The 18,368-nt window shown below is 47.7% G+C and overlaps 2 protein-coding genes across 3 annotated transcripts in view; one reads left to right on the top strand and one right to left on the bottom strand.

Moving 5' to 3' along the window:
- The window catches only part of ITGA10 (integrin subunit alpha 10), a 63,042-nt gene extending 61,260 nt beyond the window's left edge, over positions 1-1,782 (top strand). The window contains exon 30 of the mRNA XM_081175518.1: positions 57-1,782. Coding sequence (XP_081031644.1) covers positions 57-110 — 54 coding nt within the window. The 3' untranslated portion in view covers positions 111-1,782. The remainder of the gene's footprint in view (positions 1-56) is intronic.
- A 1,552-nt stretch (positions 1,783-3,334) lies between these two features.
- Positions 3,335-18,368, bottom strand: part of RNF115 (ring finger protein 115) — a 41,373-nt gene continuing 26,339 nt past the window's right edge. For both annotated transcript variants that reach the window (XM_081175617.1, XM_081175616.1), the window contains exons 4-9: positions 11,711-11,907; positions 10,752-10,820; positions 8,793-8,865; positions 8,229-8,322; positions 6,232-6,347; positions 3,335-4,505 (exon numbers count right to left, since the gene is read on the bottom strand). In XM_081175617.1, the coding sequence (XP_081031743.1) occupies positions 4,374-4,505; positions 6,232-6,347; positions 8,229-8,322; positions 8,793-8,865; positions 10,752-10,820; positions 11,711-11,907 (681 nt within the window). In that variant the 3' untranslated portion in view covers positions 3,335-4,373. The remainder of the gene's footprint in view (positions 4,506-6,231; positions 6,348-8,228; positions 8,323-8,792; positions 8,866-10,751; positions 10,821-11,710; positions 11,908-18,368) is intronic.

Genomic DNA, 18,368 nt, shown 5'->3' with positions numbered 1-18,368 from the left:
TCATGCTAATCTATATATTCTTCTTCTGCTCCCTTTTCCTTTACCACCCCCTCCAGCTTGGATTTTTTGCACACAAAAAACCTGGAGAAGAAGAGAAAGAGGAACAATAAAACATGGAATTTGAGCAAGGACTCTTCATACAGGAAAAATGAGCAAGGGGAGGAAATTCAGTGGGTTCTGTTGCTGCTGCCCTCCCCTTTGACTCCCTGTAAAAAGTGACAGAAGATCCAGCAGTTCTGAAGACAATCTGCAATCTCACAGCATCTATTTGCTTTTGGGAAGCTAAGAAAATACAACAACCTCCCCCCGTGTTGGAGCCACAATTAAACACACCAATACACACACACTTTGGTCTTCAGACTGGGGTGGGTAAACATCCAATTTTGCCTCCCATGTTCAGGGAGTGGAGAAAAGTAGGTTTGTGCAGGCCAGCTTAGGCCCAACCCTTCAAGGTGACAAGACAACAGAGTTATGGGTTTCAAAGAGGGCTCCTTCCCCTGTGAAAAGTGACTTAAGTGCTCAAATCATGTGGAGCATCTCTATTCCAGATACTTTCTTCATGCATTGCAGGAGGTCTCCTTTCCAACTACAATTCTATGGTTTCCATCAGTCCTTTGGGATGCAGCAGCTTGTCTTGACAAGGTGGAGCGTCTCTCGTCTCCCTCGAACAGAACTTTGTTGCATAGAAGCAAAAAAGAATTTTACATAGTCCTGTATTCCTGCTACCACACTGAAGTGAGCGCTACCTTTTGGGTGGGTTGGTGGATGGTGCAGAGCAGCCTCATTCACTTGGAATTGCAAAGGGGTAGGCCCTTTGGTTTGGCAGGAAATCTGGGGAATGGTTTGTGCCCGTTGCTTGGCTTGTCCGGATGGTGGATAGAGAGGGGCATGTGCCAGTGGGTGTGGAACCCAGCCTCTTGTAAAAAAGGTAAAATTTGCATACATTGCTCCGCCCACTTTTGTGCCTGGCCCTACCCACCACTAGCAGGTGGCTTCCAGAAGGGGATTTGGCCCTTGGCCTGAAAAAAGGTCCCCAATGCCCTCCTTCCCTGTGTGCAACCAGAGGCTTACAAACTGCCTTTCTGTACCACCAAGTGCATGGAGCTGGCTTCTGGCCACAAATGGGAGAATGAGATAAGAACATAAGAACCCTGCTGGATCAGGCCAATAGCCTATCTAGCCCAGCCTCTTGGTGGTTAACCAGATGTCCCAAAGGGAAACCCATGAGCAGGAGGACCCAAGCACAAGAGTCCTCCCCTCCTATGGCTTCCAGCAACTGGTATTCAGAAGCATTGCTGCCTCCCAACTCTGGTGGCAGAGCAGAGTCATCATGGCTAGCAGCCACCGAGAGTCTCCTCCTCCATGAGCTGATCTAATCCTCTTTTAAAGTCATCCAAGTTGGTGGCCATCACTGCCTCCTGTGGGAGAGAGTTCCATAGTTTTAAGTATGTGCTGTGTGAGGTTGTGGGCTTACCCAATGCCAATGGATGTGCCAACCTCCTGCTGTGAGCCAGGATTGCAATGAAAGGTGGTGGGCAAGGGATGGGGTAAAGGCGAGGTGTGTGCTGTTCTCCCTACTGCTGTCTTTTTTCAAACTTGTTTGTGCAATGGAAATGTAAGGATTTGCTTGTCCAGCCCCAGCAACTGTCTCACCAGAAGCCCATCGTGAAGCTCACAAAGATGAGAGCAGGGAGGCAACTGGTTTCCCTCTTGGGCCAAATAATTTTGCACCACCATTAAGCTGCATGAATTGAATAAACAAGTTTCTCTCCCCCCACAGTATTCATTCCGCTTTGTCAGTCATGGAGAGGGACACAGAGGCACTGCACCTCTCTGCTGGTCCCATGAGAAGTTCAGTCTTTGTTAAGGTACAAATATAGGAGGAATCGCCATGGATGCCAATGCCGCTGAAATCTCAAGAGCTATGATCCAGGGAAGGGAAAGAGGCATGCAGAGCCCTGTTGTCCTGATTGTGGGGAAGCCTGTTGGGCCAACCCCCCTCCCTGCTGTCTATAAGGTCTGGGGATTTTACCAGGCATTGCCCACATACTCTCATGCCTTTCGTTTGCAACCTTAATAAGGGCCAGATGCTTGCTTTAAAATTTTTTAGAAGGCAGCTGTGATTCTCAGGAAGAGTTCTATGCCATGCACCAAGTTGTTTTGGGGTGGGGTGATCACAGAATTCCCCCAACGTTGTAAAAACTTTGGTTTAGTGTTTTGCATCTATGTCAGTAGCTCCAAATGCGAATCCAAATTTAATGATTTAGGACAAACTAAAATAACTCAAGCAATGAGCCAGCTTTCAGGTTCCTCAGAATGCTTTTTCAGGCTGATGCTAGCCACAAGTGGGAACACTCCTGGAAATGGTTGAAGGGGGGGAGCCCAAGGTGACAGTGTTTAAATTAGTTAGGAGAAGTTAGTTTAAGCTAGTTAGGAGGAGGAAGAGAACTTACGCAAACGAGGTTAGACAGCCAAGTGCAAAAGATGTCGCTGGTGGCCCCAAAGCCTGGGGAAGATTTCTGGGATGCTCAAAAGCTTGCTCACACCTTCATCAGTTTCCAGTTGTTCCTAATAAGAAGTGTTCATCCTACATGTGCGCTTGGATTTTTATTTTCATGAAGCCTGGGAAACTACCTGTGCCCCACCCCAATGTTTTAGAGAATAATTCAACTGTCCAGGAAAACAACCCTAGGAATGGACTTTTGACTATGTAAAATGATAGGGCCTTAGCAGTTGAGGATGTACATGCCCTCCAGCCATTAGGCAAAACTATGAAATTTGGTTACTTTGACATTTATTTAGTTGGTCCTAATAAAGGCTTTTTCCAACTATATCTTTGGATTTCTCTCTCTAATATATTTGCAATCTGTATGTCCAAATATGAAGCAGCCCCACCCACCTGTCCTGCACATTCTCAGATGGTCCCTTTCCCCCTGCACACACCCCCAACCAAGAACTCTATCATTGCTTTTCTTATTAAAGACTTTTATTCAACGTTTGATAGCAAACAGAAGACACTAAGTTTGAAACGGAGTGTACCTGGTACACCGTTACAGCGATGAAGTGGCCACGAAGGGGGTGGGGGGGTTGCCTTGTGTTTTCCCCGTCCATTCCTTGGGACATGACTCTGCCATATCCCCCACCCCACCCTTCTCCTACCAAAGCTCCTTTCTGGTTCCAGGCGGAAGGTGCTTTGGGGCAGGGGGTCAGTGTGCAGCACCAAAGTTTTGAGCTCAGACATGATTCAGAAGATAAAAAGACTGTAGATGGAGGTTGGAGGGGGGGGGAAATAGTTGCAAGGGAGGGAAAAAACAACACTTAAAAGGAAACCAACAACAACAAAAAGTGATTCTTTATGGTATATCGAGTGATGGCATTCTCATTTAAAATACTGAAGAACAGCTTGGAAAAAGAAGACACAGTCTCTGATCCGGAGGATAAACTACACGTGGTCCATTTGATAAACAAGGCAGCAAAAAATGGGTCTTAAGTAGCAGGTGGGTTGAATGCTGGTTCAGGCAAACCCAAGGGGGCCGAGGGGCTGAAAGCAGGAAAAAGGTAGCGTTCGCTCGAGGGGCATCGAATACTTGCCTTCATGGAATGCAGGGCTCCCCTGTGCTGCTTCTCCACCCCTCTTTTTCTCTTTCTGTGAGCCAAATTGCCCCCCACTCTTTTCCAGAAAAAAACAGAACCGAGATAAAGGAAGTCAGGAATTCTGTCAACCTAATCCAAAGAAAATTCACCCAAAATTCAACAAAATCCTAGGTTGCAGGAAAGACAGGCAGAGTCGATTAAAGAGACTCAGTTTCGGGAGACACTGGAAAGGCCTGGGTCCCTGTGCAAATCCTCTTGACTCGCTTCTCTCTTCCCCTCGCCCCATCTGAAATAGCTTCCTAGCCAACACCTAGCTGCCTTCTCCTTGAGCCTCCCCCCCCCACCCGGCCGCAAAAAATAGACTAGGACAGGCGGGCAAGGACAATGTTCGCCCCTCCCTCTGCAAAGCCATGGGAATCGTAATGGTGGACGCCTCTCTTGCTACCCAAGGAAAGGACTCACACAGGTTCTCAGGGACCCTCCCAACCCCTCGCTGAAAGGTGAAACTGATCACTCCGGAAACTAAGGGTTAAAGAGATCGTCTGGATGCTGCAGCGACCCAGCAGGAGATGCTAGCGGTTTCTGAAAGATGGTCGCCCTCGCCATGGCCATGGGGTGGGGACACAGCTCCACCAGCTGCACCCGTTTGCTCTCCCTCTCCCTCCTTGCTACTCGGTTCTGTAGTTTTATAGGTATCATACAATTTACAAACTGTAGTAAGGGATACTACAGGCCTGAACTGCCCCCTCCCTCGCCCCCCCCACAGTGTCAGGGAGGCTTCAGAAAGTCCATCGGTCGTGTAGGTGGCTTGTGCTGCTAAAGGAGTTGCTTGTGGAGGCCTCCGCATTGGGTGCTTGCCGAGTGGAGTCCTCGCCGTTCAAGCTCTTCCGGCACACGGGACACGTGTCGTGCTGGGGAGGGAAAATGCACGCATGCGAGTGAGTGGGGGGGCTGCTGGGAACAGTCATGCCTCCCAGAGCCGATACCTGAGATTGGGGCAACCACATTAAGGAAAGGACACTGCCGAAAGCCTTCCTCTGGAAAAGAGCAATGCGAAAGGGCAGCCATCTCCCACCTCGCTGTCTCCTAGAACCAGCAGGGGCTTGAAGAGGAAAGAGCAGCAATGGCTTCCATGTAGGAGAAGCCTCAGGTTGTGTGCACATACCCATCAGATCAGGGGTACATAAACTGGGGCTGGGGGGCTGGTCTCACTGCTGCTGCAACTGCTCCATAGGCATGGATGTGGGAACAGCAGCTGAGACGATTGTAGCGTGTGTGTCTGGGGCACCTTAGGAGCTGCTGTATGCTGTGTTTGTGATAATAATAATAATAATAATAATAATAATAATAATAATAATAATAATAATAATAATTTATTTATACCCTGCCCATCTGGCTGGGTTTCCCCAGCCACCCTGGGTGGCTTCCAACTGAATATTAAAAACAGTACAGCTTCAAACATTAAAAACTTCCCTAAAGAGGGCTGCCTTCAGATGACTTTTAAAAGTAAAATAGTTGTTTATTGCTTTGACATCTGATGGGAGGGCGTTCCACAGGGCAGGCGCCACCGAGAAGGCCCTCTGCCTGGTTCCCTGTAACCTTACTTCTCGCAATGAGGGAACCGCCAGAAGGCCCTCGGTGCTGGATCTCAGTGTCCGGGTTGAACGATGGGGATGGAGACGCTCCTTCAGGTATACTGGACCGAGGCCATTTAGGGCTTTAAAGGTCAGCACCAACACTTTGAATTGTGCTCGGAAACGTACTGGGAGCCAATGCAGATCTCTCAGAACCGGTGTTATGTGGTCCTGGCGGCCACTCCCAGTCACCAGTCTAGCTGCCGCATTCTGAATTAATTGCAGTTTCCGGGTCACCTTCAAAGGTAGCCCCACGTAGAGCGCGTTGCAGTAGTCCAAGCGGGAGATAACTAGAGCATGCACCACTCTGGCAAAACAGTCCGCGGGCAGGTAGGGTCTTAGCCTGCGTACCAGGTGGAACTGGTAGACAGCTGCCCTGGACACAGAATTAACCTGTGCCTCCATGGACAGCTGTGAGTCCAAGATGACTCCCAGGCTGCGCACCTGGTCCTTCAGGGGCACAGTTACCCCATTCAGGACCAGGGAATCCCCCGCCCCCGCCCGCTCCCTGTCCCCCCAAAACAGTACTTCTGTCTTGTCAGGATTCAACCTCAATCTGTTAGCCACCATCCATCCTCCAACAGCCTCCAGGCACTCACTCATAACTATCAGATCCTTGGCTGCGGGGTGCTCAGGACACCTAGAGACTCCTGTCTGGGCAGCTGAGCTACTTGAGACCCAGGCCCAAACCCCGTTAGGTGGCATGTGGCTCTCTGCCAACAGCCTTTGGCAAAATCTGCCAATTCAGAGCCTCAGGACAGCCAAAAGGTCCGGCCTCAGATACTCTGGTGCCCAAGGGTAAGTCAGTCACACCCTAGTGCTCTTGTTCATTGTGCAGGAGAACTTCCAACTGAATAGTGCCCTGGAGACCAGGTCCGTATTCCACTGCAGCACCCAACATCTGTGGCCACCCCTCGTCCCACAGGAGAGCTGCCCTGTGCCAGGCAGGATGCCCTAGCGCCAGTCTCCACCTGACCCCACGCCAACAGGGAAGCCAACTTACCAGCTCTAACCATGGCACAATGCAGCTGCTGTGGAAGTAGTGATTGCACGGGAGTTGCCGGACCTGTTCCGCCACAGTGTAGTCCTCTTTACACACAGGGCACTCCAAACCCATATCTGCAGGAGAAAACAGGGCAGGGTCACGTGAGGGCAGCAACACGCCAGCTCTCTAGGACGAGGCAAGAGGTAGATGTCCTGCCTGCAGGCTGGCTGCACAAGAGGCAAGAGAAGTGAAAAGGCAACTGGGGTGAGAACACCGGAATGAAGAGCCGAGTTTGGAACAGTGGGATAACCAGTCTCGTATAACCAACATGCTTAATGCATGAAGGGGTTAATACCATAGAGTAAGCTGTCCTGCCAGGCTTAGTGAGATCAAGTGTTCACCTTGGGAGGAACTGGGTAATCAAGCTTACTGTTCAATCTCCCTTCAAGCTCAGCATGTGAGGAGGTCTGAGCTGGTTGCTCCAAGCTCAGACCGCATGGCTTCCACAAGCCACTCTTGAGTTCCTACACCAATAATTTAGGAACTTCGACTGCTATGGAACTAAGCCAAGTTCTACTGCCAGAAGCACATGAATAATACCCTTGGAAAGTTTGTTAGTAAACCATTTTTAGCTTACCAAACTTGTGGTGGTCTTCTATGCTAGGGGAAGAATGAAGTTTTGGAACTCACAAGGGCATATTTTGAAGGTCTAACAGCGTATAGTTCCACACTTTACTTTGCTGCATATTTTGTGACTTTAAATCTCTGCAGGAGTTCTCTCACCAGAGGACTTGCCCCAAACTTGGATTTTGGCATTGGCTGCTAGGCAGCTATTGGGGGAAAGGGGAAGTAGAGAAGGAGGTTACCGGAGAACTGAAGAGTGAGAAAAAGACTAGGAAGGCATGTGAGACCTTATAATTCTGTGGAAGGAGCTTTTCAGACTGTCTCTGGGCTTGATGTTGTTGAGGGGGAAAGATAAAAAGGGAGGGGGGAAGAAACCAACTCAAGATCACTCAGGTAAGGGTCTTGGTTTCATGGGAGGACAAGACTACTGATGGCTACTATCCACAATGACTACGCTCTTCCACCATGGTTGGAGGCAGTAAATGCTTCTGAATAGCAGTTTATGGAAACCACAGGATGAGAGAGGGCTCTTATGCTTGGATTCTGCTTGCAGGCTTCCCAATGAGGCATCTGGTTGGCTACTGGCCTGATCCAGCAGGCTCTTCTTACGTTCACCTGTTACTTTGCCCCAGGTTCAATCCCCAGCATCTCCAGGTTGAGGAAAAACTTGCCTGAGACCCTGGAGAGCTGCAGCTAATCTGTAGAGACAGCGCTGAACTAGAAGGACCGATTGCCTGACTCCTACTCTGCATAGTGAGGTTTGGAAGATTTGCTTAACACAAGAAGATCTCCAGGCAACTTCTAGAACTGGTACCTGAAACCTGCTTGCCTTTGGCATCACTGCCTGTGAGACTGCAAACTGGTGGGACCAGCCTGATAGACAAGACACAAAAGAAAACCGGACTGGGGAGGGAAGAGGAGAGCTATTGTGCAACTGGGGTTCTAGAGTAAATCCACAATGCCTGGAGAGCCCCGTGAGCTGTTGCCCAGTTCCTTAAATCAGAATCAGAGGGAACCACAGAGGATTGCAGCTGGAAAGCAGTTCATTTAATGCTGTAGAGCTAAGCTGAGCTGGAGGTTGACACTGGCAGTTCTCTGGAATTTGGTCTGGGTGCTCAGTCCAGAGCGACAGAAGAAAGCAACCCCTTCCCAATTTTAGGTTATATTTTAGTGATCAATATTTAATAGATATTTTTAATTGCTGCTATATCTGAATTGTCTCTGTTATACCCAACTGTAATTCAATGTATTCCTGTTGTGTTTTATGATTTTCCTGATATTGTAAGTGAGCCGGAACTGGTCTGTGACCGTAATAATAAAATTCAATTCAACTGCTTCCAAACAACACATTTACAAAAGCGTTAAGTTATCAGGAAGCAGGAACTACTTACCAACTTGTTCCTGAGTGACGGTCACTGTCGGGAGAGAAGAAATCTTCTCTTTGTCTGCCGGGGGAGGCCCTGTGTTCTCCAGCTGTCCCAGGAGCTGCAGGGGAGAGGAAGGAAGGGTTGGTGTGAGGAAAGAGAACTGGAATCGCTGCACAGATTATTTGCTCTCACAACATGAAATTTAATAGGAACTGAACTGAATGGGGAAAAAACGTTCACAGCATTTACTAGTCATCCATCAAGAAAGATTAAGACAGCTGCCTTCAGAACATTTGACCTTCAGGAATCCCTTTCCACGCTGACTGGGTGCTGTGCAGGATCCTAGGGGTGCTACAGGGCACCCACTTAATTTGTGCTAAGCCCGTGGAGCCTCGGCAGCAGCTCAAACAGAATCATAGAGCTGTAGAGTTGGAAGGGACCCCCCCAGGCCATCTAGTTCCACCCCACCTCTGCAATAAAGGAATCACAACTAAAGAAACCCTGGCAGGTGTCCACCTGACCTCTGTTTAAAAATTGCACACATATTGAATGCAGCCATGGCTAAGGTGGAATGATCAGAGCCTTTACCTGTGTGACGACAGCATCAAGGCCGCTCTGTCCCCAGGCATAGTCCCCAGGACTCGAGTGCAACATGCCCCCCCTGCAAGAGGGAAAGAAAGAAAGAGTCACTCAGGGTGGGGGCATGAGAAGGAAGCAGCACGCCCACTGCTGCCCAGCTTCCATGTCATAGGATATCAAGGCCCTACACAGCATTGGTTCAACCTTTATCATGCTTCTGCGGCTCCAAACTTGTTCTTCTGGGGGTGGAGGAAGCCAGGGTCGGGGGAGCCCATTATCTTCCCAAAATAAAACAGTGGCAAGCAAGTGAGGAAACACTTTTGCATGATTAATTATCTTCTTAAAATCTCTCCACCACAAAAACCTATCCTCCCCAGCTTCAGTAAGTAGCAATTCCTTAGTTTTGCACAGAGGGCTTGAGAAATGCAGGAAAACAGCAAAGTAGTTTGATGGTGTGTTTGTGCCTGGATGTGTGTGTGCTCTATAAGGAAGGATTTAAAAATAACCCTGAAAGTGGGGAGTGTCTTCTGTGTTTCACGCTCCTTCTACCCCACCCCTGCAAGTAATCCCCCTCCTCCTTAACAGTCACCCAGCTTTATGGGGACAGGGAGAATGTTGCAGGAAAGGACAGTATTTGCATGTGTGTCCTGTGCTATGTGTTTCTCGCTTTCCTTCCCTGCAACAACAAAATATTTCTGCTTCCGATCTTAATCTTGTTTTGCCCCCCGCATCCCCTACCATGTGCGCACTAATTTCGGGAAAGCCAGGCTGGAGCTGCCATGGGGAATGCGTCGGTTTGGCCCTGCAGAGCAGTGGTGTTGCTTGGGTTCCCATCGACATATGTGTTCCCACTTACACACACACTAAAAATGGTGCCAAAAAGAGGTGGGTGCAAAATGGGGAAGTCCCCACTTTTGCACGCTCTGTAATAGAGCCCCAGTGTACGTGGCTTCCACAGGGGAGCCGCAGAAAGAATGTGGTTGGTCAAGGGAGCCATGGACTCAAAAAGGTTGAAAACCACTAGCTTATCACAAAGCCCTTCTCCATTAGACTGTATTGGCTAAAATTAGTACAACACCCCAAGATTTTAAGATTGTAAATTATCTCTCCAAGCTCTAACAAAGAACTTACTCAGGGTTCTCAAGGAATCCAACACCCGCTTTGCCTTAAAGACAGGTGTACCCTCTCCTCTCCCCTTTCTTAACTTGCCTTTGATGTGAGTTCTGTGGCAAAACAGTCACACTCCCTTCCTGCGTGGTTTTGAGAATAGTTGATTCTTTCACTCTTTTTGATCAAGGTGCATACATATGATGGGATTTGCTGCCTGCTTAAATTGTAATTTTGCTGTCTGATGCAGCATTTATATATTCTGCCAATTTCATTTCATATAATAAAGCAAGCTTTCCGTGTTCCTTTTTGTAAGAACTTCTTGTGGACATATTGCTAAGGGCAGTGTTAGAAACTCAAATATATAAGCTAGGTGCCAAATGGCTCCTTAAACCAGGGTTACAGTCACCAAAACAGAATGCCTAGTTGCCATTTTGGGGCCAGTCGACTCAAAAGTCGTATTTTTGGTTCCTGAAATTCATTCTGATTGTGCAGATAAAATATAACTGATAGAATTCTACAGGATGTATTGCTAGCGTGTGGAAACAGTCAAAATCCAAGGATCCCCAGGCATGCACCTCCAGATGGTGGAGACATCAGGCGCCATTCTGGTGCCCGGGCATCTTCACTTGGTAACAAGTGGCCGATAGCAAAATGCACCTGGCAAATTTTGAATGCTGGCTAAGGCTAAACACATACTGTATTCATAAACGGACGCATGTCATAACTCTAGCAAAAGATCCTAAACCTCTTGATAGCATGTGTATGAATGCACGTGAGTGCCGGACACACATTTGAGTTCAGACACATACTTTGTAAATAAAAATATATATACAATTGCAAATAATGTCCCATACTCACCAGGAGAGAGGAGGAGACCCAGGAATTGCCGAATTCGCAAAGAAGCCTGCAAAGATCTGCTGTATTATTCTAGCCAGGAGATGAGAGACAAAACGAAAGCATGTAAGAAAGAGGCAGAAAAGTAAAGTGGAGGTGGCAGTGCCATCATCCAGGAGAGGAAGCTGAGCAAGCCTTAACAGACGGATCATTGCACTTGCTTCCAGGGACTAGCGCCTTCTTTGTCCAGTACATGAAGCATACGTGATGTTACATTAATTTGGGAGTGGCCAATGTGGTGCCCTCTAGGTGGTGTCAGACTACAGCCCCCATCAGTCCTGATCACTAGCCACACTGCTGGGCATTGTAGTCCAACAACACACAGAGGGTACCACATTGGCTCCCCCTGCATTAGTGAGGCAACCAACAGGACGCGAGATGGGCAGGGCAGACCTACAGACCTGACAGATATATACGAGGCAAGAACAGTCATCAGTTTGCAGCAATTGGAAACAACAATGCTGTCTTTTTAGTTAGGCCACACAAGTTGAACCCCTTGGTTATGTGAAAGAACCCTAATCCAGCTTAAGCCCCAAATGAATAGAATCAAACAGATTCTATGTTTCAGGTTTCTTGAAGTCTTCCAGTAGAGACTGTTGGAAGTCAGAAGTAGCAGTGTGGTGGACAGAGACCTGAAGGCCACCCTCTTGCCCCAGACCGTGGGGGGGGGGGATTTCCCCACCCCTGACCTTCATATCTTCTGTTAGCCTCCAAGAGCAACTGAACGTACTATTCCCCTCCAGATCGGATCCTGGATCCTCTCAGCCTTTCTCAACCTGTGTGTCCCCAGATGTTGTTGAACTACAACTCCCATCACCCCTAGCTAGCGAGGCCAGAGCTCAGGGATGATGGGAGTTGTAGTCCAACAACATCTGGGGACCCACAGGTTGAGAACCGCTGCTCCAAGTCCTCCAAATCCTTACCCTTCAATGGCAGGTGATCTGTCAGGCCGTGCGCTAACCCGGGATCTGTACCTCCGCGTCATGGGCAGTCGGAGGGGTCTACTTGGTCCCCAGAGGTCTGCGTGGGCTTGGTGGCCCCTTTCGTTGTCTCTGCCATCGTGATCCATAGAGTTGCTTGGGAACTGGAAGACCATAGAACGATGCAACTGGTCCCAAAACTGGAGGAAGCAAATGAAAGCGCATCAAGAAGTCAACTTCTAAAGGGCCAGAAATCAAATGGGGTAATAAATTCTAGCCCAGCAGTTTCAAGGGTTCTTGAAACTTTCCTGCGATGACTGGAGACTCTCAAAATTCAGAAGCAGTCCCTCAGCCAATGTCTATGCCAGGAGAAAAGCAGGATTTACTAAGCGGAGCTCTTCTGATCGGACAGACAAACCCACGTTCTCTTCTGGCTTACAAAAACTTCTCCACCCGCTCGCTTGCAAGCCATGCCAAGTCTCCACAGGAGAGGGGCTATTTACAAACCTGAAAGGCTCATCATGGGGGCCTCCTGCTTCCAAGGCTTTGTATGCCGTGCCAGCTGGAAGGAAATCGCTTTGCCCCCTGCCCCCGGGAAGTGGTACCCAGAGCTGTAGGGCCCTGCTCTGCAGCATGTTGTGAGTGTTGTGCGGTGGGATACCCCCAGGTTTGGTGTAGGCTCCAGCAAGCAGGAAACAGCTGTCACCAGGCCACATCAAAACTGTGCCTTCTGTCTCCTTATTGCCCACTTTTCCAGGGGCACTTAAGATAATCCTGTCTCAGTGGGAATTTGTTTAGTCAAGACCTTTCGGCTTTGGCTGTTTTTGCTTCCATTTGCTCTGCATTGTTTTAATTCTCTTATTTTGCTTCACCATTTTCCTTTTATTCTATACCATTCTATTTGTTATAAAAGCACACTCCCTTTGCAACCGCCAAGCATTGCCAGGCTGCACAGTGGTTAAAATGCTGAGATCAGGGCTGGCCCAACATTCACCTGGCAATGATGGCCGCTGGGTGAACCCTGAGTGTGTCACTCACATGAAGTATCTCTGTCTAACCCACCCCACAGGGCTGTTGTGAGGATAAAATGGGAGGGGGAGGAACCATACACATACTGCCTTGAGTTCATTGGAGAATAAGATAATAATAGTAATAATAATAATAATAATAATAATAATAATAATAGTCACATCAATATGTAAACGCCTTCTGGGCAAGTCCTTTTCCAGACCTCACTGCTCCAGCTAGGCTGCGACCGGTGCTGTTTTTGGATAGATAAGCTGTCTGGGCTGCTCCCTTGCTAAGTCAGCACAATATGACAGCCGCTGATGAGCAAAAAAAGACGACAGAACTAAGGAAAAGAGAAGCAGCACATTGGCCACTTTGTGCTTTGAGGACTTGAGGAAGAGATGCAAAATCTTGACTGAAAATGTGTGCAGACTTTATGCCCCTGCAGTCTTCCTGGAGGTGTAGCAAAGTAGCAGAGCATCTGCTTTGCATGCAGATGGTCCTAGGTTCAACCTCAGGTGGGAGATGGTCTGAAGAGGCCACCAGGATGCTTACATTGCCATCCTATGGAGACCTGGGGGCAGGGGGCCTGCTCAGATATGCAGCTCACAAGGCAGCCTGGAACGCATACAGGACAAACACAGGAAAAGGGGAGGGAGGTGCCTTAGACAGAGTCAGACCTTTTGGTCCATCAGTTTTGTCCAAACAGACTGGCAGCAGCCCTCTGGGGTTGCAGGAATAAGGGATTTTTTCCCAGCCCAACCTGGAGAGGCTGCTGTGAACTGAACCTGGAACCTTCTGCCTTTGATGCACACACTTTGCCACTGAGCGTGCCTCTGGAAGAACACCTAATCTGCTTGCATTTTGGGGGACTCCTCTGCAGCTTTTGGTTCAGGGGACCTGAGGGTTGGACCAAATGACCTTTTGGGTCACTTCCAATTTGACCACTCTATGATTCTTTGGTCTACACAGCACCACAGGAGCTTTGGCTTCTCTGTTCCCCATGGCAGCTCACAGGCCACCTCAGACTCCCTTCCCCACCAGGCTGTGCTCCCATCAGATGCCTGGCTGCAGAGCGCCGGTGGTGGTATAGCAGTTAGAGGGCTGAACTAGGTCCTGGAAGACCAGGGTTCAAATCTCCACTCAGCCATGAACCTCCCTGGGTGACCTTGGGCCAGTCGCTGCCTGTCAGCCTAACCTACCTCAAAGGGTTGTTGTGAGGATTAAATGAGGAGCAGGAGAACCACGCACAACACCTTCAGCTCCATGGAGAAAAAGTGGGATATAAATGGAATAACTAAATTGCAACATGGTCTCTCTGCAGGATAGTACCCTACTGAGTAGGAAATAATCATAACAGAAGCAACGTGGGAAAAGAACTTGCCAGCCTGGGCCTGGGGCATTGCACCCACCTCTTCACTGAGCAACACTGCTTGCCCTCGTCTGTGTGCAAGCCAAGAGACTCTCATAACACGCAAGGCACCAGGCCAGCCCGCCTGCTGCTGCCGCCACAACCTCTTTGACTCAGACACACACCTGGGGACTCAGGCGATCCGAAACCCACCTGCCACTCAGGGAGACACTGAGCCCTGGCAGGTAAGCAGAGCCTCCCAGATCAACTGACTTGGGGAGGGACTCTGGAGCAGCTTCCAGGCAGGGCGAGATGAAATTTAAGCCAACTGGCTGGATCCTGTTCACAGTTTAGGTACCCTTATCTCACTCCACCAGCATGTTGGGAGGGAGGCTTGCTTTCTCCATCATGTGAGTCTCTATGTGCAATCTTAAGCAGTATAGCTTAAGACACAGGATTGGCAACCACCTCTGTGGGGGGTCAAAAAGACAACCTGGCAGAGTTCTATGGCCCATGGAGCCAAGAGCTGGGCAACTTGGAAAACTTGATGGGGGGTGTTCCCAGAAAATAGGGGGATGCCTTTCGATGGCCCAACTCCCCAAGCTCGTTACTGGTCAGAGATTCATGATCTGAGGCAGAAATCCAGTGAAAGCAAAGCTGATCTGTTGCAAAAGAGTCCTGTCCCCCCCCCCTTTTCATCAGGGGGTGAAGGACACAGAACCAAGAAAAAAAAACCCTTCTTAAAAGGTTTGCCTTTCTGCATGGAGAAAGACACCCCCTTTTTGCAAATGTCAGAGATATATCACACATAAGGTGGGGCTACAGTGGCTCAGGCAGCTCAAGGTGTGAAATTCCTGAGGACTGAGCAAGTTTCACAGGGTTCCAGACACAAAGTGTTTGCATTTGATGAAGACAAGCAGGATGCCAAGCAGGCATTCCCAATACAGTACAAAGCATCAGAGCAAACAATGGCAGATCCAGGAACTTCCCCTGATGGCTATTGATCTCTGGCTAGGGAAATCATGGAGGATTTCCCACAATGCAAAGAGGCAAGTTCCATGGGGGAACTCAGGTCTTCCTTGTTTTAACAGGCTAGAGTGAAAGTACCTGGCATAAGTATACACTTATTTTCATGTCCATCCTGGGGACATGTGGCACACACAGATGTATAGAGAAAGGAAAAGGGGGGGAAGTGTATGCAATGGGCATTTTTCCGGTAACGTGTGATTTTAGAAAATGACTGATCTTCGCTTTATCTCCCTTTTCTCCACAAAAAGCACCCTGAGCAACCTTCACATGTAATGCGTAGCTAGAGTTTTGGGAAAGGGTGTGCCTCAGTGGCAGAGGCTCTGCTTTGCAAGCTGAAGGTCCCAGGTTCAATCCCTGGCATCTCCAGGTAGGGCCGAGAGAGACTTGCTGGAAGAGGGAAGCAGGTGATCTTTTGTAGGTCTGCCTTTCTAGCATTTTTAGGAAACCCTTTCAAATTTGGGCTAAGCTGTACAAAATCTATGTCTAATTCTGCACAGCACACAAGCAAAGCAGCTCATGAGAGAAAATCCCGGAATTAAACCAGAAAAAGCAATAACAAACTTCTATGACAGAAGCAAGCTGAGGGGCACCACACCTGTGCAACAGCTAACCTTTCAAAGTGTGACACTGGGTAACCCTGCCTGCCTCCATGTTATATCGCCCACAGAGCCTCCAAACAGAAGGTGAGCAACTGTCTATTCCTGCCACAGCAGCGGCAAAGCTATGGCAGCAGAATCTGAGTTCAGGATGAGCTCAGAGACTGAAACCTAGCTGAGGTCACCTGAAAAGGAAGCGGGTTCTGACAGGCTGAGTGTAGATGCTAAATCCAGGATGAGCCTACACACAGTAGGCAGCCCAGACCTCTATGTTTAAGAAAACTGCTCATGGCTGGGAGAATTAGAAGCAACCTGGGATAAGTTCAGAAAAGAGGCAGACATTTTAAAGCTTTAAAGTTGTGGGGCCTAGAGACTTTCATAAAATAAAGTAACAAAAAACAATTCTAGTCCTAATGGTTTATGCCTGTCCCCTGGGGGACTTGCCAGAATCCAAGCTCAAGCAATTTCCAGATACTCTGTACAGTGGTGCCTTGCAAGACGAAATTAATTCGTTCCGCAAGTCTCTTCGTCTTGCGGTTTTTTCGTCTTGCGATGCACGGTTTCCCATAGGAATGCATTGAAAATCAATTAATGCGTTCCTAGGGAAACCGCCTTCAGACCAGGTCCGGGGACAGTCTGTCCCCGGACCTCTTCTGAAGGCTGGGGGGGGGGGACAAGGGCTTTTCTTCCCACCCCCAGCATTTTAAAAAACCCTGGGACAGCGGAGGACTTCTCCGCTGTGCGGGGCTATCTTAAAATGCTGGCGGGCGGCATTTTAAAATCGCCCCGGACAGCGGAGGACTTCTTTGTTCGGAATAGATTGCTTCTATTCCGTTCTCAAACCCCCTTCCCACTCCCATCCCTTCCAAGTTTCTCTTCATAAATTTCCAAGAGATATTGTCAAAGGCTTTCTCCGCATCAATAAAAATTAACACTGCTTTAGTGTTGATATTTGTTTGTAAAAGTTCCAGAATATCAATAATGTTCCTGGTGTTATCAAACAAATGTCTACCAGGGAGGAAGCCTGCTTGGTCCTTGTGAATTACTTCATTTAAAACCTTTTTAAATCTATTTGCCAAAATGTCTGCAAATATTTTGTAATCCACGTTTAGGAGTGAGATGGGACGGTAATTCTTGAGTTGATCTTTTCAGTTTCCACTTTAGGTATCAGAGTGATGAATGCTTCTTTCCACGTATCTGGTGCCCTCCCTCCCCCCATAATCTGGTTGCAAACCTCCATTAATGGTTGTGTCAAGTAGTCCTTTAACATCCTGTAGTACTTGGAGGTAAGTCCATCAGGGCCTGGAGATTTGCCTAACTGCATGTTCTGTATAGCAACCTCAATTTCCTGTTGTGTTATTTTACAATTCAAGATTGATCTCTTCTCTTGAGATAATTCTGGTAGGCCATTATCTTTCAGGAATTGTTCTATCTCAGTCACTTCCTCAGGCCCTTGGGTGTACAGTTTTTTGAAGTATTTCTGGAAACACTTTCTAATTTCTCCTGGTTTCTGAATATTTTTTCCTTCAACTTCTAGATTGGTAACATAGTTTAATTTTTGTCTCTTTTTCAACTGCCAAGCTAGCAGCTTCCCACATTTATTCGCAGATTCAAAAGATCTTTGGTTCATTTGTTTAATTTTCCATTCCACTTCTTGGTTGATCAATTTCATATATTGTGACTGGTGAAATTTAATTTCTCTTAAGTCTCTTTTGATTTTGGATTCAGTCTTAATTTTTTCTCTCCGACTCTTATCTTCTCTAATATCTTATCCTTTTTCCCATTCCAAAGTTTTTTCTTGATCGTATTTTGTTGTATCAGAAACCCTCTCATAACAGCTTTGCTTGCGTCCCAGATTATTCTTTTTTCCACCGAGGTGTTGAGGTTAATTTCAAAGTAGTCCTTTAAAGTTTTTTGGGCCTTCTTTACAATCTCTTGATCTCTTAGCAGGTTGTCATTCATTTTCCATCTGAAGGAGTCGGCAGTAGTAAATCTCATTTCCATTTTCATAGCGTTGTGGTCGGAGCATGTCTTTGGGCAGATTTCTACTCTTGTGGTCTTAGGTGCCAGACCTCTAGTTGTCCAAATTTGGTCGATTCTTGTCCATGACAGGTGGGCCTCAGAAAAGAAAGTTCCTTCTTTACCTAGGGGGTTTCTCGTCCTCCATAGATCAATCAAATCCATATTGTCAGTTAGTTCAAAAAAAGTCTTTGGTAGTCTTCCATCTTTGGTCAGGTTCTGGTTCTGTGACTTGTCCATATAGGTAGAGACCACCCCATTCATGTCTCCCATCATAATGATGTTAGAATAGTCCAGATAGTCCAGTAATGTCTCATGAAGCTTCTTGTAGAATTCTGATTTCCCCTCATTTGGTGCATAAATTCCTAATATCAAAACTTTTTCTCCTTGGATTTGTATTTCAATTGCCAGGATTCTTCCTTGTTCATCTTTAAACAAAAATTTTGGTGATAAATTCTCTTTTGCATAGATCACCACTCCTCTCTTTTTAACTCTGTCTGATGAGATAAATTCTTGGCCTAGTCTTTTGTTTATTAACACTTTCCTGTGAAGCCTGGTCACGTGGGTTTCTTGCAGACAGATTATATCCAAATGTTCCTTCTTCAAAATATGAAAAATCCTTTTGCGTTTTTCCGGGGAATTTGCCCCATTAATATTC

The sequence above is a fragment of the Podarcis bocagei genome, assembly GCF_964188305.1.
Source record: "Podarcis bocagei genome assembly, chromosome: 16".
Classification (NCBI taxonomy): Eukaryota; Metazoa; Chordata; class Lepidosauria; order Squamata; family Lacertidae; genus Podarcis; species Podarcis bocagei.
This window is presented reverse-complemented; position numbering and strand designations above follow the sequence as displayed.